The 23,818-nt window shown below is 49.4% G+C and overlaps 2 protein-coding genes across 5 annotated transcripts in view; one reads left to right on the plus strand and one right to left on the minus strand.

The window, feature by feature from the left end:
* Nucleotides 1-7,980, minus strand: part of SAP30BP (SAP30 binding protein) — a 37,508-nt gene extending 29,528 nt beyond the window's left edge. Inside the window, exons 1-3 of one of the 2 annotated variants that reach the window (XM_047758221.1) lie at nt 7,607-7,980; nt 6,246-6,355; nt 3,480-3,527 (exon numbers count right to left, since the gene is read on the minus strand). In XM_047758221.1, the coding sequence (XP_047614177.1) occupies nt 3,480-3,527; nt 6,246-6,355; nt 7,607-7,820 (372 nt within the window). In that variant the 5' untranslated portion in view covers nt 7,821-7,980. The remainder of the gene's footprint in view (nt 1-3,479; nt 3,528-6,245; nt 6,356-7,606) is intronic. The other variant, XM_047758223.1, reaches the window with a different exon arrangement.
* The window catches only part of RECQL5 (RecQ like helicase 5), a 37,892-nt gene continuing 21,962 nt past the window's right edge, over nt 7,889-23,818 (plus strand). For all 3 annotated transcript variants that reach the window (XR_007131898.1, XM_047758219.1, XM_047758220.1), the window contains exons 1-8: nt 7,889-8,064; nt 8,698-8,829; nt 10,038-10,159; nt 11,657-12,175; nt 12,739-12,841; nt 13,558-13,669; nt 15,730-15,892; nt 23,223-23,302. Coding sequence is in view for 2 of the 3 variants with exons in the window: in XM_047758219.1 (XP_047614175.1) it covers nt 8,712-8,829; nt 10,038-10,159; nt 11,657-12,175; nt 12,739-12,841; nt 13,558-13,669; nt 15,730-15,892; nt 23,223-23,302 (1,217 nt within the window). In the remaining variant the exon portion in view is untranslated. The remainder of the gene's footprint in view (nt 8,065-8,697; nt 8,830-10,037; nt 10,160-11,656; nt 12,176-12,738; nt 12,842-13,557; nt 13,670-15,729; nt 15,893-23,222; nt 23,303-23,818) is intronic.

Below are 23,818 nucleotides of genomic sequence, written 5' to 3' on the forward strand. Positions count from 1 at the left end.
AAACAAAACAACACATCACAGCAGAGAGAACACACAAGCAACTGTGAGAATCTAGCTGCCTATTCAGCTAGACATGAGACATTAAGGAGACTTGTAAAATGATAAATCTGTGCCATTTTCTGTTCTAACCTTTTTTTTTTTTTTTTGGTTTCAGAAAGACATTTCTCATAAAAAAGTTATTTATGGAGTTCCCGTTGTGGCTCAGTGGTTAATGAACCCGACTAGACACCATGAGGTTGAGGGTTCGCTCCCTGGCCTCACCCAGTGGGTTAAGAATCCGGTGTTGCCGTGAGCTGTGGTGTAGGCTGCAGATGTGGCTTGGATCCCAAGTTGTTGTGGCTATGGGGTAGGCCAGCGGCTACAGCTCTGATTCGACCCCTAGCCTGGGAACCTCCATATGCCACAGGTGCAGCCCTTAAAAAAAAAAAAAAAAAAGACAAAAAGACAAAAAAAAATTTATGTTAACATGTAAAAAGTTTGTTATTTTAAAATAAATATTTAAAATATCAAGAGATAAAACCAGAACAAACAAAAGCTTTTGGGGATCCTAGTTTTGTTTGTTTGTCTTTGGCTGCACTCGTGGCACGTGGAAGTTCTCACACCAGGGTGGCAACAACTGGATCCTTAACCCACTGCACTGGGCTGGGAATCACACCTGCACTGCCACCGAAAAGACAATGCCAGATCCTTAACCTGTTGTGCCACAGAAGGAAATTCTGGAATCCTAGTTTTCACTTGGGTAAAGAAACGTAAATGTTTTGAGAACTGCTATAGTCAAAAATTAAAAGCAGATCTTAAAAAACCAAAATAGGAGGGAGTGCCATCTCGTGGAAAGGAGAGTTATGACATCAATCCGTTTGCTAACAAAATAAACACCTCCAGCGACACAACCCATTGTTAGAAACTTCACATGCTTAAGGCAGAAATATGCAAAATCAAGGGTTTAGAATACAAAGTATTGCATTTTTTTTTGGGTGGGGGGTCTTTTTAGGGCTGCACCTGCAGCATATGGAAGTTCCCAGGCTAGGGGTTGAACTGGAGCTATAGCTGCTGGCCTACACCACAGCCACAGCAACGCCAGATCCAGGCCAAATGTGTGAACTACACCACAGCTCACAGCAACGCTGGATCCTCAACCGACCGAGTGAGGCCAGGATTGAACCCGCATTCTCATGTATACTAGTCGGGTTCGTTACTGCTGAGCCACAATGAGAACTCCCAAAATATTGTTAAATATCAAGTGAAATAAAACTTGAATGTACCAGAACGTTCCAGAACAGGGGGAGGCTCGAGAGGGGTTTGAAGGGGAGGCTGAGACCTGGAAGGCAGTGTGATGCCAGCTCAGGCAGGAGAGGAAGTCAGGGCCCGGACCAAGCTTGAGGAGCACACAAAACTCATGCTGGGGCCCGTTTCTAGTCCTCGGAGATGCCATGAGGACTCGCCGTCTTTCTGACCCCTGGTGGGCCTCTGCTAGCCACTGGGGGCTGGGGGATACCTGAGCTGGCCAGCTGTCTGCCCTTCCACGCTCACCTCCACAAGAACTACGCCAAGTTACTTTGAAGGTTGGGTTTTGAGTTCTGCTCTTTTCTTCTTTTTTTTTGGCCAGGCCTGCAGCAAAAGTCAAAGTTCTCAGGCCAGGGATCAAATCCAAGCCACAGCGGCAACCCGAGACACAGCAATGACAATGCTGGATCCTTAACCCACTGAGCCACCAGGGAACTCCTCACATTCTAATTTCTGAGGGCTTCCTAACAGGAACAGAAATTATTCCATGAGGACTTTTCATTCCACGGTCAGACTGGAAACTCAAACTGAATGAAATACAGGAAAGCACATTAGTCAATCTCCATGTGGACCGAGAGAGGGGAGGCTGAACACAAATTCCCCAACTTCCCGATTCTGCCCTGCTCTTCCTCTCTCACACAGGCATGTCACCCCCAGGGGTCTGCTCTTTGTACCACTGCATTCCAGAAGGGCTGACAATGAAGGGCACACACCCTGCTCTCTGCCAACCTCCCAGGAGGCTCTGGATTCATGCACAGGCCAGCAACCGTACACACAAAGGCTTCCGGTGCCACGAATCCTCTTTTCTGTCCACAACTGAAGCCCCGACACCTGGCGACTCTTGAGGCTTATTTTATGCACAGGCTCTAAGGCCCACCCTCTCCAAATACTAAGACAGACGACCAGATACAAACACTACGGACCATTGCCCTTCTGCAAGCCCAAGCAGAGCTGTGACCATCCCTGATCCAGGCCACGGGTCTACCCTTCTGCTAGTAACGCCTGGATGGGTTCTCCCCCCTTTAGGGGATGCACCTGCAGCACATGGACACTCCCAGGCCAGGAACTGGGAGCCTCAGCTGCGACCTATGCTACAACACTGGGTCCTCAGATGGGTTTTAAGCCTGGGTCCCTCACTAGGCACCAAAAAGGACTCGCACTTCCTAGGACACCATTTTTTTCTTTCTCCTGGTGCCTACACTTTCTTTCTTGGGAAAATGTTTTCTTATCTGCACCATCCACAGCCCTGCGTGGGGTTCCTTCAATGGCTGCACACAGCTCTAAGCCAAACACAGAATCAGTTCAGAATTGGAACAGCTCATGCTATGTCTTTGGATATACCACAATTTTAGATTATAATTGGGGAGAGTTTTCCTAAATCCCGCTAGGTCATCTTAAAGACCTCAGCTGGCTTTAAAGCACTTTTTAAGTCATAAAACTTGGTCCCTATTCCCCAGGCCCAGAGTGACGGAATTCGTCTTTCTCTTTGGAAAAAAAGAAGTTTGTGCCCTAAAGGATGCTTCCTCCACAGGCACGTGTGTGCTGATGCCCAGCATGTAGCACAATGGCCTCCCCAGCGCAGGGGGGTAGGGGTCTTAACCTTCACCACGAGAGGGGTCAAGGGTATTCGAGTTACTCTCAGCTGCTACTGGGAGGGAACTGTAAGAAGAAATAACGATACAGTTTCAGAACAAACCATTCTGCGTGGCTTACCCGAGAGTGGAAGGGCACAAGCCTGGAAACAGAAGGCTTAGGCTCAGCATCCCCAAGAGCTGGGAGAAGCCTCACTTTGGCCCTCCAAGCCCCTCTTCTCGTCTAGATGACTAAAGAGAGCCCACAGGACACCAGGCCGTCCTGATTCTAAAAACATTCCCACACTTAACCCACCTGTAGGGGCAGTGACCCCACAAAGCCCACCTGGATTCAGAGCATAGGTGGGTCTCCGTACTCAACCAAGCCTCTCGGCTCTCTAGTCTGGAGAAATGGCATTATCGGGAAGGCAGGAAACCCAGCTGCCTCAGGACATTCCAGCGTGGTCTCCAAAGTTCTTTTAAAGCTGGGCTTCTCCCAGAAAATTTACACACGGTTACACAGTATGTTAGTGGGACGGAACTTGACCAGACATATGAACTGAGCCATAATGTTAAAACGCCTTGCTCGCATCCAGCCACCCCACCGCAGCCAACACCAAATACCTTTGGGTCATCAGCCTCAGGTTTTTCAGTCTCTGAATCGTCATCTTCCTACAAGACAAAGAATTTAGAGGATTAAGCTTAAAAGAGCGGGCCTGAGGGTCTCACATGCATAACTAGGGGTTGGAGCAAATACACCCGGCCTGGGTTGTCCCACCAAGAGCCCCCCCCACACCATCCAACCCAGGCTCGAGAGAAAGAGGAGGCGAAAAACAGATGTTCTGGGGGTGGAAAAGGACATTGGCTGCTCAAAGTCGTTACTCCGGCAGTGCCGTCATCCACGTTATTGAAAACGCCTGAGATTAAAAACCACACGCACAAAAGTGGAAAAAGGGTGCAACGCGCTTGAGAAAAGAGTAAGACCAGGCCCCGGAGACTAACACAGGCATAGCGGTTCCCATGAAATACCAATTATTTCAAACCAAGAATAGGAACTTTTCTCCTTGACTTTCACGCGCAAACACATCAGACCCACATCTCCTGCGACATCGGTCACCGCCAGAGCCATGACCCCCGCGCGCTGGACCCCAGAGCTTCCACCCCGCAGCATCTGCGCCAACACGAAGAGCCGGAAGGTAGGCGTCACCCAACCAGGGCGGGCAAGGGACCTGGGGAAGGCAGGACTGAAGGGCAATGGCCGGCCGGTCCTGGTCCCAGCTGAGTGGGCTCTGCCTCCATCCAGGCTTTCAGAGAACGGTCACTGACCAGTTCTACCCAGCCTTGTTTCTTATCCAGATGGCCTGCCCGGCATAAAGTGCCACATGGGCAAGGCATTTTCTTCAAGCGTGCCCTGGCCTCACACAAGCTAACCCACCAGTCCACTGAACGCTAACGAAGGTCAAAGATCAGCTCCCCTGTTAGGCAGCTGTGTCCACATCCGTTCCACTATCCAGCACCCCCAATGCACGGGAGCCATAATTACACCCGGGGAAAAAAATTCAGCTTCATTTGAAACTTTCCTCAGTCGAGCTACACTTTAGCCCCAAATTAAATAGCACTCACTCCAGACGTTAACATAAACATCACCTGAGAAATTTGAACTATGCCGATGGCTTTGAGATTGAATTTTCCTGCAAGGTGTCAGTGAGCCACAGGTTTTAAATGCAATTCCCATGTTCTCAAAATGAAACCCATCAGGCCAAATAATCAGAGATTCAGCCAAATACAATCACATTTTAGAATGTCTATTTTGGGATTGGATGGGAAGGTTTTACTAAAATATGAAATAAAGCTTAAATATGATGAAAAGTCTATGCAAAGCATATGTGGAATAATACTTCAAAAACACATTATGCAAATTTGCTGAAGAAAGTAGTTGCAGATGTTAAGCCAGTATGTATGCACTTAAGAAAAGTCAGGAAAGCAAAACAACCCACAAAACTTTTCTAAACAATTTCAGTCAATTCTGAATTATCAGCAATAACGGGGGAAGGGGGTTTAAGGGGATAAAAATACCTTTCAAAAGAATATAAACTACAAAATGCATTTTTTGTTTAATTTGTAAGGCATTTTAATGCTAACATTTATCAACGGGTAACAAAATTTTGATACAAGTAATAAAGTACATTGAGTGTCTTAATTAAAGCTGTTGCTAAATAGCCAGGTTTTATATCTAGTTCAACTTTGTATGTCTTTGTGTTAAGCATCAGCTGGAATTCTTATTTTTCTCCAAAAATTTAAATTCTGGGAGTTCCCGTCGTGGTGCAGTGGTTAACGAATCCGACTAGGAACCATGAGGTTGCGGGTTCGGTCCCTGCCCTTGCTCAGTGGGTTAACGATCCGGCGTTGCCGTGAGCTGTGGTGTAGGTCACAGACTCGGCTCGGATCCCACGTTGCTGTGGCTCTGGCGTAGGCCGGTGGCTGCAGCTCCGATTCGACCCCTAGCCTGGGAACCTCCATATGCCACGGGAGCGGCCCAAGAAATGGCAAAAAGACAAAAAAACAAAAATAAATAAAATAAATTCTGGCTCATGATGCTCAGGTGACAGTGCACTTAAAGTCCTTTTGGTTAATTAAGACACAAGTCCTCTTTTCTTTATTAGCATGTACTAAACTTTCGGCCAGTCTGTGATCAAGAACACTGATAAAAGGTGCCAAGTTAAAAAGTCGGGAAAGTAGTTAAGAAGAACCGAACTGTAAATAAAACAAAATAACCATCCTTCCTAATCTTTTTTTTTTTTTTTTGGCTGTACCCACAGCATGTTGAAGTCCTTGGGTCAGGAATCGAACCGTGCCACAGCAGCAACCCAAGCCACTGCAGTGACAATGCTGGATCCTTAACCCTCTGCACCACAGGCGAACTCCTTCCTAATCTTTTTAATAAGCTGAAAGATTTGAATGAGCCCCAACCAAGATTAAAAATAATAAGAGTTGATTGCAGAGATAAATGACACACCAATTAGAATGAACGCACGGTTACAAATGGAGTAAATTATCTAAAAGGGGAAAACCAACATAAAACACCCACTGATGTCTGGGGTGAATAAGTGTCCACTATCTTTCCCCCCAAATTGCAAGTCAAAGGTTTATACAAAATGGTTTGGGTGACACCAAATAGAACAAGTTGTTTTCAAATAGAACAACTGATATCTAACCCAGCTTCCTCAACTGATACTAAACAAACAAACAAACAAAAGTGTGGTGGATGGTGGTGGGTGGGTGACAGTGAAATTAGGCACGAAGTGGAACACAGTCGGGACAGGTCAGAAAGTTTCTGACAAATGAAATGGTGCTTTGAACAGCTTTCGATTTGGGAACAGATGTCCTTACCGACTGCTTGCTGTTCTCATCCTCTTCTTCTTCATAACCATCTTCGTCACCCCCGAGGCGAGAAAAATCATCCTCTCCATAGGCTTCAGATACCAACCCGCCTTTCTCCTCTTAAACAGAAGGGGAAAAAAAAAAAAAAAAAAGAATGAATGGGGAAAAGAACGCAAGGAAACACTTGGGTGATTTGAGTGGCCAGGATTATTTCCAAAGATCAAAAGAAAACCTAAATGACCTTAGGCCCAGATTCCGCTTTGGGGAAAATTACTACCTTTAGAGTATGAATTCCTTACAAGAACAGGGAAGAACACCGAGTAACATTATTAAATTCCATTTCCAGTGCTTCCAAGGCATCCATTATGCCAACAGAAGCCTTCCCTTCTCTGAACTATTGTACCACGTCAAGCATCTCTTTCGATCTGCATATGTCTACCTTGTATCCCAGGCACCAATGAACTTGTCTTTTCTTACAAGATCAGGACTCTGTCATCTTTTGTGTGTCCTCCCCTAGGAACAGGACCTTGAACAGGGGCCACCTCGAGAGGTTCCCAATTTATACCTACTTGAGAAACAAAATCTTTTTCTATGTTTAAAAAAAACTCCAAACATCAGCAACGCCCCCCCCAAACAATACAAATTACCGAGAAACCACCAGAGAGCCTCCTGACAGGCAAAGACCACACAAAACTATGAGAAGCTACACGAGGCCAAATCCTCCCTCACTTTCCAGATGAGGAAACCAAGGTCCAGATACACTGGGTAACTTGCTGCCTCTCTATACTGCCATATAAATCTGCTCTCACTTCCTAGTAATGTGATTCTCAACCTGAGCAGGGCAACAAAATCACTGGTGGGCTTTGACAACTCACAAAGTAGCGGAATCACCAAGGAGCCTTGGAAAGCTCGCAAATGCTCAGATCCTTCCCCAGATGTACAGAATTACTCTCTTTGACAGTGGAGACCGGATGTGTGTCATTTTAAAAGCTCCAAGACACGTCTAGGGTACATTACTAATTAAAAGTTTCGCCCTCCTCCACCAAACAATAAGCCCGGACAAAATATGCAGTGGTTCAGAAGCCTTGGATCCTCTCCACCCTTGGTCCACCCTTCTCCCCGGTATGATGCCCAGTACGGAGAAGACTTTCAATAGGTTCCGACAGGATAATCGAATCAACAGAAGGAGACGGTCCATTCTTACAAAAGAGCATCTAACGCTCGGTCTAGCCCAGGACCCTGAGCACCCTCCGGGGCTCCGGCGCCCCCGATGCTTGGGGCACAAAGATTACCTCTTTCCCTCCCGCCCTACTAGGGAAGCATTATTCAGGGCAGACACCCGATTTCCCCCCTTCTAGCTCCCTACTCACCAGCCGCGCTGCCTGCCGTTTCCACTCCAGCTTCGCCGTCAGACTCGGGCTCTGAATCTTCCGCATAAACTGCCAGAGACGACAGGACATTCTTCTTCCCCGCCATCTTATTCCCACACACCCGGCGCGGCTCACTTCTATGACTCCAAAAAGCCGACTTCCGTGCAGAAAGGCGACTTCTTCCGGATCCCAGGAGACCCCGCGCCTGTTTCATACAGAGAACCAATCAAAAAGGCCGTTTCCGCGCTTGGCTCCGCCCCTCATGCTCGCGCCGGCAGAACGTCATCACTGCGAGACGGATTCAGGATTAAGTGGGTTTTACCTGACATTGCAGTCCCAGCGGTTTGGCTTCTCAGGGTTACCTGAGGGTTATGGGGGTCTTCGAGTAGTTCCCGAGCCCGTGGGCAGCAGCGGCCCGACAAGAGCCCTTCGCCCCTGGGAGCCGACTGCCGGCTCTGATATCTTGGGGTGAAGAGAGGGAGGCTTTGGCTGGGGAAGGGAGAAAAGAGCGAATCTGAGGCTCAGAGGAGGATGAAGGAAGAGCTTTCCTCTGGGGGGTGGGAAGAAGGTGTCGGGGTCCTGGGGGGAAGAGTGGTCCTTATGGCTGTGCTTGTAGAGCAAAGGGTGGGTCATAGAAAAATAATTCCACTTCCTCCAAATCGTTCCGAAGACATTTGTGCTTCTTCTCGTGATCTGATTTCCAGCTCTGTGCTATGCTGGGGCCTGGCATAGTTCGATGTGTTATTTTCACTGAGCGTAAGAATGGAGATGTCATTTACCTAGGAATGTATTGCTGGAGGCTGTTCACCCGGAGCTATATTTCTTGAAAGTAATATATCATTCGAGTGTAACAAAGCAAATTTAGTTCCTGCCCTGGCGCAGTGGGTTAAGGATCCTGCTTTGCCTCAGCTGTAGCGTAGGTTGCAGCTGCAGCTCAGATTTGATTATTGACCAGGGATGTTCCACATGCCAGGAGTCTGGTCAAAAAAAGCAAATTTGTACTCAGAAAAAATAAGCAGTCTTTGAAAAGCAGAACAGGGGGTTCTTGTTGCTACCATAGGATCATCACCTTTGCCTTAACATTTGGCCACTGTCTGTTGGTAAGATGAGCACCCACCCTTTTGACCCTGAGCGTCGCGTCCGGAGCACGTTGAAGAAGGTCTTTGGGTTTGACTCTTTTAAGACGCCTTTACAGGAGAGTGCGATCATGGCTGTAGTGAAAGGTAATATTAACCAAACTGCCTGTGTTTACATTTGTGCTGGCTGACCCCTAACACTGCCAAAGAATGCCTTCTTTTTGATCCTTCTTACCTTCCCACCCCTGGGCCATGTTTGGTGTTGGAGATCTTACAGACCTGTCACCCAAAACTTGAAGCTTTCTCTCTCTCTTTTTTTTTTTTTTTTTTGGCTGCACGTGGAAGTTCCGGGGCCAGGGATTGCGCCTGAGCCACAGCAGTGACACCGCCAGATCCTTAACCTGCTGAGCCACCAGGGAACTCCCCCAAACTTGCAGTTTTATTGGCAGAACCACCCAGCTGTTTGGCTCTTATATTCATAGTCAGAGCTAAAGTTATCTTTGGAAACAATTCGTAAATTTCCATTCTCATTTGTTGGTGTATAGGCAGTAGCGGAGGGATAGCAGACATAGCCTAAGCCAGTCACTGGCCTCGTAGGTAATTCCATTGTTGAAGATGGCGTGCCCTGAGTCCCAAATGGGGAAGGAAGGTGTGATAATATAAGCCTGAAATTTGTTGATAAATGGAGGTTGTCCAGAGGGGAGCAGCAGTACGATGTTAATTACATGGTAACATTTATCAACAAGAGACCTCTAGGTGATGTTGCTTCCATGTCTACACAGATAAGCCCACTGATCCAGAAGTATTCAGCTTGTATAGCTGCTCAGTTCACTCATCCGTATTCTAGCAGACTCTGTCTTCTTTTTTTGCTTTTTAGGGCCGAGGGTGCGGCCCCAGGAAGTTCCCAGGCGAGGGGTCGAATCAGAGCTGCAGCTGCTGGCCTACGCCACAGCAATGCCAGATCCAAGGCACACCTGCAACCTGCATCACAGCTCATGGCAACACCAGATCCTCAATCCACTGAGTGAGGCCAGGGATCAAACCCCCATCCTCATGGATACTAGTTGGATTTGTTACCGCTGAGCCACAACGGGAACTCCCAAACTCTGTCTTATTACTCTTGTAGTTGTGACTGCCGCTACTGGAAATGATTTGTACACATTGCCAAATCTCTCTGGATTGCTGCTCTTTTCATGGACAGGATGGAAGAGGATTGAGGCTACATTGAGAGCCTTTCATGTGCTGGGCCCTCCGCTAGGGGTTTTTCCTCTATTCTCATATAATTTTCAACAGCCTTGATAAAGGAGAGATAAAAGGCAGGAAACTTGAGACATTGTCGTCTTGTATTTTTGCAGGTGACAAGGATGTCTTCGTGTGCATGCCCACAGGGGCAGGAAAATCCCTCTGCTATCAACTCCCTGCTCTGCTGGCTAAAGGCATCACCATCGTAATCTCTCCTCTTATTGCTTTGATTCAGGTGAGGTTTGGGGGAGTGAAAGTGGCAGCCCAGGAGGTTTAGAGGAAGGTTTTTAAAATTTTTTTTAAACTTAAAAAACCTTTCTTTCTTCTTTCTTCTTTTTTTGCCGTCTCTCGGCTTATGGAGTTCCCAGGGATCAGATCTGAGCTGTAGTTATGACCTAAGCCCCAGCTGTGGCAATGCCAGATCCTTAACCCACTGCACTGGGCCGGGGATCAAACCTGTGTCCCAGCACTCGCAAGACACTGCCGATCCCGTTGCACCACAGTGGGAACTCCGAGGAAGGTTTTTTTTTTTTTTTTAATAGCTAGAAATTTTACTTCCCTTTCCTTGGTCTTTTGCCTCTAATTTTTTCTTTGATTTGCCTATAACCTGCTCCATGTTGGGAGGGATTGAGTTGCCCACATGTGGGGTTCTCCACTAGCGCACATTAGTCTGGTGGCTTATGAATGAATCTTCTGTGTTTTGATGGCCTGAGGTCTCTCACCCTCTGTTGTAACTTTTTGCCTGGAGGAATATAGAACCGTACCTGTATCCACATACCACGTTTTCACGTATACACATGGGCATTCTTAACACCATAGGAAAATGCAGATGGGTAGAGAGGTAACCTGCTGGGGGAGAATCCCTGGTAACTTCTGCTTTAGTCTGGCAAAGGGCACAGGTGTGAGACAGAAAAAAAAACTTGTCGGGATGTTGGTAATATCTGTTCTGGACTTCTGACTCTATTTAAGGCCTGCAGGTGGGCTGATAGAATCAGAAATGAGGAAGTGGGGCCATGTGGTTGTGAGGCAGCCACCATGAAGAAAAGAAAGGGAGAGGGAGGGGGAGAGAAGAGCAGTCACAGTGCTTGTGATGCCACTAGACCCAGGCTGTGTGCCACGTGCTTTAGGCGTGTTAACTTATCTTTGTACATTTTCATTTAATTCTCACAACACCCCTATGAAGTAGTTGGACTCTTTTTATAGCAAAGAGAAAGAGAGTGAAAAATTGGAAAGGTTAAGAACCAGCTGAGGAGCATGTGACTGGGTTTAAATCCACATCTGGGAGTTCCCGTCGTGGTACAGTGGAAACGAATCCGACTAGGAACCATGAGGTTGCGGGTTCAATCCCTGGCCTCACTCAGTGGGTTGAGGATCTGGTGTTGCCGTGAGCTGTGGTGTAGGTTGCAGATGCAGCTCTGATCTGGTGTGGCTGTGACTGTGGTGTAGGCCGGCAGCTGTAGCTCCAATTCGACCCCTAGCCTGGGAACCTCCATATGCCGCAGATGCAGCCCTAAAAAGCCGATAAATAAATAAATAGATCAGCCCACGTCTGTCTGGTCCCACACTTCAATGGCTTCACCTTCTGTACTTTTGTGCAAGGAGGAGACACGGTGGAGGGTGGGCACAGGATGTTTTATGACTGGGAAATACCCCAGGGAGCACAGCGACGTTTACCAGTGAGTCCAAGGGCCCCTTACAGTCCCCTCTGTGGCCTCTCCCCTTCTGCCCTCAGGACCAGGTGGACCACTTGCTGGCCCTGAAGATTCACGTGTGTTCCCTGAATTCGAAGCTCTCGGCACAGGAGAGAAAGGAGCTGCTTTCTGACCTGGAGCAAGAAAAGCCCCGGACCAAGCTTCTGTATATCACACCGGAGATGGCGGCCTCGGCCTCCTTCCAGCCCACCCTCAAGTCCCTGCTGGCCCGGCACCTGCTCTCCTACCTGGTGGTGGATGAAGCTCACTGCGTTTCCCAGTGGGGGCACGACTTCCGTCCTGACTACTTGCGTCTGGGAGCCCTGCGCTCCCGCCTGGCGCATGCCCCGTGTGTGGCCCTGACCGCCACGGCCACCTTGCAGGTCCAAGAGGATGTGTTTGCCGCCCTGCACCTGAAGCAGCCGGTTGCTACCTTCAAGACGCCCTGCTTCCGGGCCAACCTCTTCTATGATGTGCAGTTCAAGGAGCTGCTGTCTGATCCCTACGGGAACCTGAGGGACTTCTGCCTTAAGGCTCTGGGACAGAAGGCCGATAAAGGGGTGAGCGCCCTGCAGCTGGGAGGTTGTGCAGTGCTGTCTGCAGCATGGAGATGAGCCCCTTGATTTCTCCAGCGTCCATAGCCAGGACGAGCTGGAGCTTCTGAAAACTTATGCACAGAGGTGTCCCTTTGGTTTCCTGGCATTACTGCCCTTACTGGGGTTCCCGTATCCTGGAATCCTCCTGTGGGAGACCTTGGCAGACCTATCTGAGGTTTGAGGGGAGGAGGCAGAGGAGTTGGAAAGATTGGTTTTTGTTTAATGGGTTTTTTTTGGGGGGTGGGGGTGGGTTGGCCAAGTCCATGGCGCATGGAAGTTCCTGGGCCAGGGATTGAACCTGAGCCACAGTAGTGACAATGCTGAATCCTAAAGTGCTGGGCCACCAGGGAACTCCCAGAAAGGTTGAGTTCGGAGCTGCTTTGGTCCTGCCTTGTCAGAAAGTAGCAGGGCTTGCCTCCGAGGAGACTGAAGCTGATGAAAGGGCTGCTTTTAAAGCGGCTGCGGGCTGTGGGCCAGTCGTTTTGTACTTCCCAGCGCTTACTTGCTCCCTGTGCCTCCCCATCCAGTTGTCCGGCTGCGGCATCGTCTACTGCAGGACCAGGGAGGCCTGTGAGCAGCTGGCGATAGAGCTCAGTACCAGGGGTGTGAACGCCAAGGCATACCACGCAGGTAAGGGGCGCCCAGGCCACGTGGCCCTCGCTCTCAGGAGCCTCTTAGCTGGTCTCTTGTTCTTTAAGAATCCTGGTGAATCGCGTGGCCCATCATTTTTTTCTGAACACCTAGGCAAAGCTAAAGTGATTCTTTTAAATCCACAAAAAGGAGTCTAGACGTGAATGAGACCTTTTTTTAAAAAATTTTTAATGGCTGCACCTGCGACATATGGAAGTTCCCAGGCCAGGAATTGACTCTGAGCCACAGCTGTGACCCACAGCTGTGGCAACACTGGAGTCTTTATCCCGCTGTGCCCGTCTGGGGATGGAACTCGCGCCTCCACAGTGACCTGAGCCGATACAGTCAGGTTCTTAACCCACTGCACCACAACGGGAACTCCACGAAAGAGATCTAAAAGGAGCTTTGTGACTCCTGAATTCTTCTGGTTGCTCTGTGCCCACCCAGCCACAGGTGATGAGTTTTTGTAAGCCCAGGTATTGGTGTGGAGGAAAGAGCACAAGCCTGGAGGCCATTGGACTTGGCTTTGCGTCCTGGCTCTAACGTTGATGGAGTGCCCTGTGCCACACACAGGCTGGAGTCTTTATGTTGATCGGCCCGGGCTCAGTGAGGTTACGTGCCTGTCCCAAGGTCATATGGCTGGTAAATGATGGACTCAGGGTATGTGTACTGTGCCCAGCACAGCGTCAGACCCAAGGTCAACCCCTCCCCTCTAGGGCTGAAGGCTGCTGAAAGAACGCTGGTGCAGAACGAGTGGATGGAGGGCAAGGTCCCTGTAATTGTTGCGACCATTAGTTTTGGGATGGGAGTGGACAAGGCCAATGTCAGGTAAGCACTGGTTCTCGTCTTACCTTTCCAGTTGGCGCCTGGCTCAGGGTGGGTGGGCAGCCTCGTGCTCTGCCTGGAGGACCAGGTCTGTGTGTCCTTCTGGGGCCAGAGGGGGAGGAGGCTGCAGGAGACCGTCCCTAGTACGTGGTCCAAATGCTGATGGTTCCCCTGCGGTCCGTGCCGTCCCGCAGGAGAGGGGGCGGCACATAGACTCGCAGCTCATCCTTCGACTCAGCCCTGCTCACTCACATCTTAGCAGCTGGAGCCTCTGAGGGGGTGGAAGGAACTATCTTTTTTTTTTTTTTTTTGTCTTTTTGCCATTTCTTGGGCCGCTCCCGCGGCATATGGAGGTTCCCAGGCTAGGGGTCGAATCGGAGCTGTAGCCACCGGCCTACGCCAGAGCCACAGCAACGCGGGATCCGAGCCGCGTCTGCAACCTACACCACAGCTCACGGCAATGCCGGATCATTAACCCACCGAGCAAGGGCAGGGACCGAACCCGCAACCTCATGGTTCCTAGTCGGATTCGTTAACCACTGCGCCACAACGGGAACTCCAGAACTTTTTTTTTTGCTTTTTAGGGCCGCACCTGTGGCACATGGAGGCTCCCAGGCTAGGGGTCCAACCAAAGCCACAGCAGCTGGCCTACACCACAGCCACAGCAACACGGGATCCGAGCCGTGTCCTCCACCCACACCACAGCCCACGGCAATGCTGGATCCCTAACCCACTGAGCAAGGCCAGGAATCGAATCTGCAACCTCATGGTTCCCAGTCAGATTTGTTTCTGCTGCGCCACGACGGGAACTAGCTTAAGCTGCTCCCGTGGGAAGTTAAGGGCAGAGCTCTTGTTTCCATACTCCTTGTTACTGCAGCGGTGGGGGCATCCCAGCCTTCTAGCCCCACACTGGCGACTCTTGGGAAGTCTTTTACCTCCAGCCACACTTGACCTTCATACGATATTTGGGGCTACAGCCTGAAGCCCTTCGCTCTGATGAGTACCAACTGTAATGCCTTGTGTGATTTACAGGGCACTTCCGCATACGGGGTCTCCTTAAGCCTCACCATGACCCTGAGTTGGTCAGGGTGGGAATTAAGACCATGAACTACATCTGAGGGAACACGGACTTTGGAATCAGGGTTTTCACCCTGGGTCAGCTGTGTCTTGTTAGGAGCCAGCGTTGGAGTTAGACACCCCTAGGCTCAAATCCTAGCTCTGCCTTCCCCTTGCTTTATCACCTTGGATGAATTTACTTCCCTGAATCTCAAGGTCATTGTTTATAAAATGATCTACCTCGAATGGTGGTGACTATGATGGATTTTTTTTCTATTTTATGGCCACACCTGCGGCATATGGAAGTTCCTGAGCCAGGGACTGAATCCAGGCCACAGCTGCAACCTACACCACAGCTGCAGCAACACCAGATCCTTAACCCACTGAGAAGGCCAGGGATGGAAGCCGCACCCTCATTAGCAACCCAAGCTGCTGCAGTCAGAATTTTGGGGGGGACTTTTTTTGCGGGGGCCACATCCACGGCATATGAAGGTTCCCGGGATAGGGGTCCAATCAGAGCTATAGCTGCCGGCCTACACCACAGCCACAGCAATGCAGGATTCGAGCTGTGTCTGCGACCTACACCACAGCTCACGGCAACACCAGATCCTTAACCCACTGAGCAAGGGCAGGGATCGAACCTGAGTTCTTATGGATACTAGTTGGGTTTGTTAACCACTGAGCCACGCCAGTGATGATTAAACGAGGCAAATAAATACCCTGGCTCATGGTACTTAATAATTGTAATTCCTTTCCCTCTTCAAAGACTCACTTGCTCATAAGCATCCTAATCTTGCTTTAAGTGCACTGTTTTTCCTGTGGGCTGCTCCATGGCAGGCAGGCCCGCCGACGGACTGCAAGGTCCTAGCCCTGCTTGCTCTGGGGTCCTGCCTGACAGCCTCCCTGCTCCTGGTCATCGTGGAGACCCCTGCCCCACTGACTCAGAGGCACTCCTCCCCTCGGCTTTTCGGCCACATCTCATGCTGCTTGTCCCTTGGATCCTGCAGGTTTGTCGCCCACTGGAATGTTGCCAAGTCCATGGCCGGGTACTACCAGGAGTCTGGCCGGGCGGGCAGAGACGGAAGGCCTTCCTGGTGCCGCCTCTATTACTCCAGGAATGACCGTGACCAAGTCAGCTTCCTCATCAGGAAGGAGGTAGCGAAGCTGCAGGTAAGTCCTGGGCAGTAAGGAGCCCTTCCCGTGTGAGCCCACCCCCTTCGGTTTCCCACAGCTCTTCCCTGCTCAGGTGGAGCCGCTGTGATCTGGGGGGCTGCTCTCGCGGCTGGACTAGCAAGGAAGGGAGTGGTGTCTTGGTGGGTAGGCAGCTTATAATAAACTAGGTTAGACTTTTTTCTTTATGCTCAGTTGATCTTCGTGTGTGTGTGCGTGTCATTCTACATAGTCAGGATCAACCCTGAGATCTCAATTCCCAGACCAAGGATCGAACCTGGGCTGCAGTGGTGAAAGTGCCGAATCCTAACCACTAGACCACCAGGGAGCTCCCAATCCTGCCTTGTTTTAAATTAACAATGTTACATAAATGTTTTCCCATATTGTTATAAGTTCTTTGTTTTTAGCCTTTTTTTTTTTTTTAAGTGTTTACATATTCTCTGTAGAGAACCTAGAAATAGACTCAGGTATATAAGGGAACTTGGTGTATGGTAGATGGCATTATAAATCAGTAGGAAAAGGATGAACTGTTGAATAATTGGTGCTGGCAAAAGATTAAATTAGAATCTTCCTGCCATGCCATATATACCTATGAACTATAGACAGATTAAAGATCTCAAAAAACTGTAAAATTGGGGAGAAAATATTTTATGACCTTGAGGAAGGGAAGAGTATGTCAAGGTTTTTTTTTTAAATTTCTTTTTTTTTGTCTTTTGTCTTTTTAGGGCTGCACCCACGGCATATGGAGGTTCCCAGGCTAGGGGTCCAATCGGAGCTACAGCTGCCGGCCTACACCACAGCCACAGCACCACCAGATCTGAGCCATGTCTGTGACCTACACCACAGCTCAGAGCAACGCTCAATCCTTAACCCACTGAGCGAGGCCAGGGATCGAACCCGCAACCTCATGGTTCCTAGTCAGATGCGTTTCCCCTGCGCCACGACGGGAACTCCAAGTATGTCAAGATTTTAAAAGCAGAAACCTTTTGACTGAATTCCAGCTAAAAATTTCTGTATGATGAGAGACACCATAAACAAAGTGGAAAAATGAGCCAGTGTTGGGAAAGACGTTAGCGTAGCCATCATTGGCTGGCTGGTGGGAGAACTCCTGCAGGTAAAAAAGTAAAAGGCAGACAATGCATAGCAAAAAGGATGGATTCACAGAAGAGGAAACCCGAACGTTTGATAAGCCTTCAAGGAAATGCTCGGCCTCACTTAGGAATCAGAGAAGGACAAATCAGACGACAAGCCGTCCTTTTATTTTTTTATTTTTTATTTTTTATTTATTTATTTTTTGTCTTTTGTCTTTTTTTGTTGTTGTTGTTGTTGTTGTTGCTATTTCTTGGGCCGCTCCCGCGGCATATGGAGGTTCCCAGGCTAGGGGTCTAATCGGAGCTGTAGCCGCCGGCCTACGCCAGAGCCACAGCAACGCAGGATCCGAGCCGCGTCTGCAACCTACACCACAGCTCACGGCAACACCAGATCATTAACCCTCTGAGCAAGGGCAGGGACCGAACCCGCAACCTCATGGTTCCTAGTCGGATTCGTTAACCCCTGCGCCACGACGGGAACTCCCAAGCCGTCCTTTTATACCCATCAGACTGATTGGCCAGAATGTAAAGCGCCGTTGCGGTCACCGACGTCAAGGACGTGGGGCGGGGACAGCACTCAGCGTCGTCAGGAACACAAGCCGGAATGAGTGCTTCCAAGAGAGACACAGCGAGGCGTGTATGCCAAGGGCACTGGCGCCTGCAGGTCCCCTGCTAGACAGACAGCGTGTCAGTGCACAGGGGGGACGGAACCAGGACGTGCAAGGCTGGGTGCTGCAGCGCCTCTGTGGGCCGCGGAGTACGTGACCAGTGGGCTTGTCACTCAGTGGCGTGGGCTGGAGCAGTTAAAAATGGAGCCGTGGGCATCCCTTTGGGTGCAGCAGTTTGATCCCTGGCCTGGGAACTTCCACATGCTGTGGGCGCCACCCTCCCAAAAAAGAGGAGCTCCCGTGGTGGCTCAGTGGTTAACGAACCCAACTAGTAACCATGAGGTTGCCAATTTGATCCCTGGCCTCACTCAGTGGGTTAAGGATTCAGCATTGCTGTGAGCTGTGGTGTAGATTGCAATTGAGGCCCAGATCCCGTGTTGCTGTGGTTGTGGTGGAGGCCGGCAGCTGTAGCTCCGATTGGACCCCTAGCCTGGGAACCTCCATATGCTGCAGGTGCAGCCCTAAAAAGGCGGGGGGGAAAAAAAGAGTAAACGCTTAAGAATAGCCAGGAAAAGTATGAAAAAGGAGAACAATGAAGGGGACATGCTTAACCCAGCCTCAGAATATCCTGTGCCACTGCTGTCATCAAGCCCACAGTGTGTGGTAAGTCAGCGGAATAGAAACCCGGCCCCAGACTGCGTGAGAATTTAACATTTGGTGAGGCTGACAGTTCAGTTTAATGGGAAAAGAAATAATTGTTTTGGGTAGCCTCTAGAAATTCAAACACAGTGGTGTTTGTGAAATAGTCCTTCCTGCTTTTCAAGCCAGTGAAGACTTATCTGCTGGGAACGTGTCCACTGAGCTTGTTTTTTAAAAGACAGACTAGGTTTCTGGTAGTGCCTGATCTCAACCCATGATGGTCCTTGCTGCCCTTGATGCTTCTCCTCTTTTCTCCCTCTCTTCATCCGGGTCCAGGCGGTGGAGCAGGGCCATTTAGTTTGCTATAACCTGCAATTGCTTTTTCCTTTCAAGCGCAAGCAGAGACAACCAGTCATAACAGAGGAAAAGCTGAAAGGAACATGGACAAGCAGGACATGGGGTGTTGATTGAGGGCAGTGGGGATTATCTGAGGAAACGTTGTTACAATTATCATAGGACTTGCCTAAAACATTATTAAAATGGTAGGTGAGTGCTCACTTTTGGGCCTAGGAGAAAACACCACTGCGTGCATTCATTTTAAAAGGCCTAAATGGTTGCATTAAAGGTCACCTCTTACACGGGGAACTGTTACCCTCACTTCCATACATTACTTTCAGGACAAAGGTTGTCAACATAGTAAGCTCACGGGACTATAGAGAAAAGTCACATCACCTAGAAGGTATCAGATATTTCTGTAGTCAGCGTCCTTCCTTATCTCAGTTATCTCAGTTTATGAGTGTAAAAGGCAGAACCCTGCATCCTTAATATAAGAGGCTTCACCAGGAGAAAAAAAAAAAAAAAAAAAAGAAAGAATTGTTAATAGGTGGCGTTGACAGAGCTGGAATAAAATAAAAGTGCCCTGTTTGACAGCTTCTGTAAAAGACAAATTGCAGGACCTCATGTAAAAACTAAACAGAGTTGAGTCCCTGGGAGTTCCTGTTGTGGCTCAGCAGATTAAGAACCTGACTAGTATCCATGAGGATGCAGGATAGATCCCTGGCCTCACTCAGTGGGTTAAGGATCCGGCCTTGCTGCAAACTGTGGTATAGGTCGCAGATGTGGCTCGGATCTGGTCTTGCTCTAGCTGTGGTGTTGGCCGGCAGCTGTAGCTCCAATTAGAGCCCTAGCCTGGGAACTTCCATATGCCGCAGGTGTGGCTCTCAAAAGCAAAAACAAGACAAAACAACAACAAAACAAAACAACCCCAAAGATGTTCCAATTCGCATTCGGTAGTGATCAGGTAAATGCAAATTAAAATGATTTGACACACGTGTAAAAGAGCTGGAACTCCTGTTGCTAGTGGCCGTGTGTAGGAAAGAGCGCCTACACTCTGCCAAACAAAAAATGCAATGTTACAGTCTTTGGGGGGAAGCGATCTAGCAATAGCTGTTGACGTCTAAAACGCAGGTGCCCTTTGACCCAGATGTCCTGCTTCTGGGGCCAGATCACTTGAAATAAAAGTGCCTGTGCCTAAGTTCATGTGTTTAAAGGCTTGAGTAGTGGAATTGAGCACGAGGACAGAAGGTTAGAAACAGACTAAATATTCAGCAGTGAGGAACGAAGGATAAATTATGGGACATACTCACCATGGTGTCACAGGCACAGTGGAGCCCAGCTGGGAAGTCTTGGCTATTCCTTTTTTCTTTTTTTATCTTTTAGTTTCTTTTTTGGCTGCACCTGAGGCACATGGAAGTTCTTAAGCCAGGGATTAAACTTGCACCATAGCAGTAACAAATGCCGGATTCTTAACCTGTTGAGCCACAAGAGAGCTATGTTCTCATTTTTTATTATGTATTTATTTTTGCTTTTTAGGGTCGTGCCTGTGGCATATGGAGGCTCCCAGGCTAGGGGTTGAATCGGGGCTGTAGCCACCGGCCACAGCCACAGCCACAGCAGCGCCAGATCCTTAACCCACTGAGTGAGGCCAGGGATCGAACCTGCAACCTCATGGATACTAGTTGGGTTCGTTACCACTGAGCCACAAGGGAACTCTGATTTTCTCATTTGGTAAAGCTGTATTGAAGTATAGTTGTTTTACTGTGTCGTGATAATTTCTGCTGTACAGCAAAGCTACATCTTCCCTTTTTTTGGCCGCCCCACGGCATATGGAGTTCCCTGGCCAGAGAGCAGGTCCAAGCTGCCGTTGTGATCTACACCAGATCCTTTAAGCCACTGTGCCGGTCTGGGATTGAACTCGCGCCCTGGTGCTGCAGAGATGCCGCCGATCCCATCGCGCTACAACAGGAACCCCCATCTTCCTTTTCTAAAAAGCAAACAAACAAAAAACCCAACCATATTTATTACTGTTTGGCATTATCTATTTGCTTGGTCTCTATTGAAATGTAGACTATGTTCTATTGAAATGTAGGTTCTGTGAGAGCAGGGGGACCTTTTGCTCCTTGAGTAGCTGTAATTAATGCCTAGATCGGTGCTGAGAATATAGTGCATGCTTAATAAATATTTACGGAGTACCTGAGTCACTGCATGACAAAGGAGAGAAGGTGGATGCAAGCAGAGATTGGGAACAAAGGGGCCTTTTGAGAACCAAGAATAATAATAGGCCGTGACCTAAGGGGGTGTGAGGAACTTGTCTGAAATTCAGATTAGACGAGGAAAAGATTTTGGTTAGGTTAGAGTGGGTATAAGGTATTTATTTAAAACTTACTAACAATGGGAGTTTCTGTTGTGGCACAGTGGGATCGAACCCAGCTCGGAACCATGAGGGTGTGGGTTCGATCCCTGGCCTCGCTCAGTGGGTGAAGGATCCGGCATTGCCGTGAGCTGTGGTGTAGGTCACAGATGTGGCTCGGATTGGTATGGCTGTGGCTCTGGCATAAGCTGGCAGCTACAGCTCCGATTTGACCCCTAGCCTGAGAACTTCCATGTGCTGCAGGTGCGGCCCTGAAAAGCAAAACAAAAAAACAGAAAACAACACCACCTTATTAGCAATGAATTATAAGAACTCATACTGGGCACTTGAGGTCATTGGAGATGAATGAAGAGATGGTCAGAAGTTTCCAGAGAGGTGGTGTATGGAGGGCTGGGCGTCCGGAGAGCATCAGTTGTTTCCACTGTGGTACCGGAACGAGAAACAGTGCCTTCAAACTGTAAATAAACCATTTTCCATCTAGACTTTCCGCCAACCAGTTAGCGGGAAGGAGGATAAAGCACGTTCAGACAGAAGATTTCAAGACACTCCCTCCTCTGGAGAACCTACTGGGACATCCTCCGCCGCAGAGGCAGTGGCCTAGGAAAGGAGGATGAGCTCTGACCCAGGAGCAAGGCAGGGGGCCGTCTCAGAAAGAACAGCCGTGGGACTTCCCGCTGTGGCGCAGCGGGGTCGACGGCATCTCTGCAGCGCTGGGACACGGGTTCGATCCCTTGGCCCGGCACAGTGGGTTAAGAATCTGGCATTGCTCTAGCTGTGGTGTAGGTTATAACTGCGGTTTGGATCTGATCCCTGGTCCCGGAACCCCATACGCCACGGGGCGACCAAAAGAGAAAAGAAAAACAAAGACAACGATAGCCGTGTACTGTGCCCGGAGAGTGCCAAGCACAGGGACTGAAGGCGCCAAGAAAGATGTTTCCGAAAATGAAAACGGACATTGCCATTTTTGGTCCCCATTGAAATGAAATTTTCATTATGTCAGGACATTTTGGGGCTGAATCTGTGAGACCTTGAAATCTAAGTAACGAAAAAAGCAGCTGTTAATCTCAGGAGAAACGAAGTTGTAGAAGAAAAGCTGTGTGATCTTGGAAAATGTAAAAATCCAACCACGTGGTTAGCTCTGAGGACGGTTGACCTCGTCCTCCTAAGGACAAGGGTGATTTAATGAGGAATCGTGCTGTAAAACTCCAGGAGAACGGGGGGAGAGAAGCCTGTGCATTTGTGTGTGTTCGGGAGACGGGAGCCATTCAACTTGTGGAAGCAGAAAGGCGGTAGATGATGTCTCAGTTATCAGTGTCTGTTTCCTTGATTTTTCTGTATGTAAAACAGTTTCACAGGACTTCCTGTCATGGCACAGCGGAAACAAATCCGACTAGGAGTCATGAGGTTGCAGGTTCGATCCCTGGCCTCGCTCCGTGGGTTAAGGATCTCACGTTGCTGTGGTGTAGGCCGGCAGCTACAGCTCCAATTGGACCCCTAGCCTGGGAATCTCCATATGCCGCAGGTGCGGCCCTCAAAAGACAAAAGACAAACCCTCAAAAAGAAAAATAAAACAATTTTACAGTTAATTTCCTTTTTTAAAAGGAACATTTGGCAAATGGACATGTACCAAAAGGCAAACGATGCGTAATCCCAACACTCAGAAGTAATCGCTGCCGACGCTTTGGTGTGTGTCCTTCCACAGCCACAGAGGAACACCCTGTGTTCCTGCCTGTCTGAGCACACCCTCGGGCATCTGTCGAGCTCCTATTAAACTAGGTCACAGTATACGGTGAGTCCCAGGTACCAGTCCCTGGGCCCTTTGCCTGAGAGTCGACTGAGCAGCTTTTTGAAAATACAAACTCAGTTCGGTAGGCTGGGGGTGGTCGGGCTCAGTCGTGCCCTGGATGGCACCCTGGACTTCCAGTGGTCTTCTGGGGGTGGGGCCGTGAGGAGCCTGATAGCAGTCCAGGTCATTCTTTTACAGTCACCCAGTGATTCGGATGCCTGGTCAGGTCTGGCACTCCACTTTTTTTGTTTTTGTTTTTGGCCTCGCCCACGGCATGCGGAAGTTCCAGGGCCAGGAATCGACCCTGTGCCACAGCAGTAACCAGAGCCACAGCAGTGATAATGCCAGATCCTTAACCTGCTGAGCCACCAGGGAAATCCGACTTTGTTTTGTAAATGGCTTTATTCGTGTCATTTGATATTTTTCTCATTGCTTTCTGGTGACAAAGCTAGTCTGGCTATGAAAGACTTTTGCTAAGTGGTTTTCTTGTCTCCAGGAAAAGAGAGGGAACAAAGCATCGGACAAAGCTGCTCTCTCGGCCTTTGACGCGCTGGTGGCCTTCTGCGAAGAGTCGGGGTGAGTGACTTAATTGTGTGGAGAGCCAGCTGTTCGTGAGAGCCCTTCCTCCCCCAGTAACCAGCCGAAGTCGGGCAGCTCTTGGGCCACCGGGGCACCCCTGCCTGCTGAAGGCCATCGTGCGGGCTGCTTCCTGTCAGCTGGTACCCTCCCGCTTGACTGTGGAAGGCCCCCGAAACTCTGGCAGTGTGAGGATTGGGTGAGCTGTTTGGGGCGGTCACCCACCCATCACCCCACCTGCTCCTGGAATGGCTGGGCCCACGAGTGACTCAGGTCTGAGCCGTTGGCACTGTGGTCATCACGGGCCGCCAAGCTGGGCCTCTGGCTTCACTCGTGTAGCAGTCCCTGGTCCCAGACCCAAACAGGCATGTGGCCCAGCGTAGCTCTTGGGGGTGGGGGGTGGGGCAGGAACGTGCTTGGAGAGAAATCAGCTTTGCTAACGTGCCTGCCCACTTGACACCCACTTAACCGTTTGATCTGCATCTTCTGGGGGTGGGGCCGCGAGGAGCCTGATAG

This window comes from Phacochoerus africanus, chromosome 14 (assembly GCF_016906955.1).
Source record: "Phacochoerus africanus isolate WHEZ1 chromosome 14, ROS_Pafr_v1, whole genome shotgun sequence".
Classification (NCBI taxonomy): domain Eukaryota; kingdom Metazoa; phylum Chordata; class Mammalia; order Artiodactyla; family Suidae; genus Phacochoerus; species Phacochoerus africanus.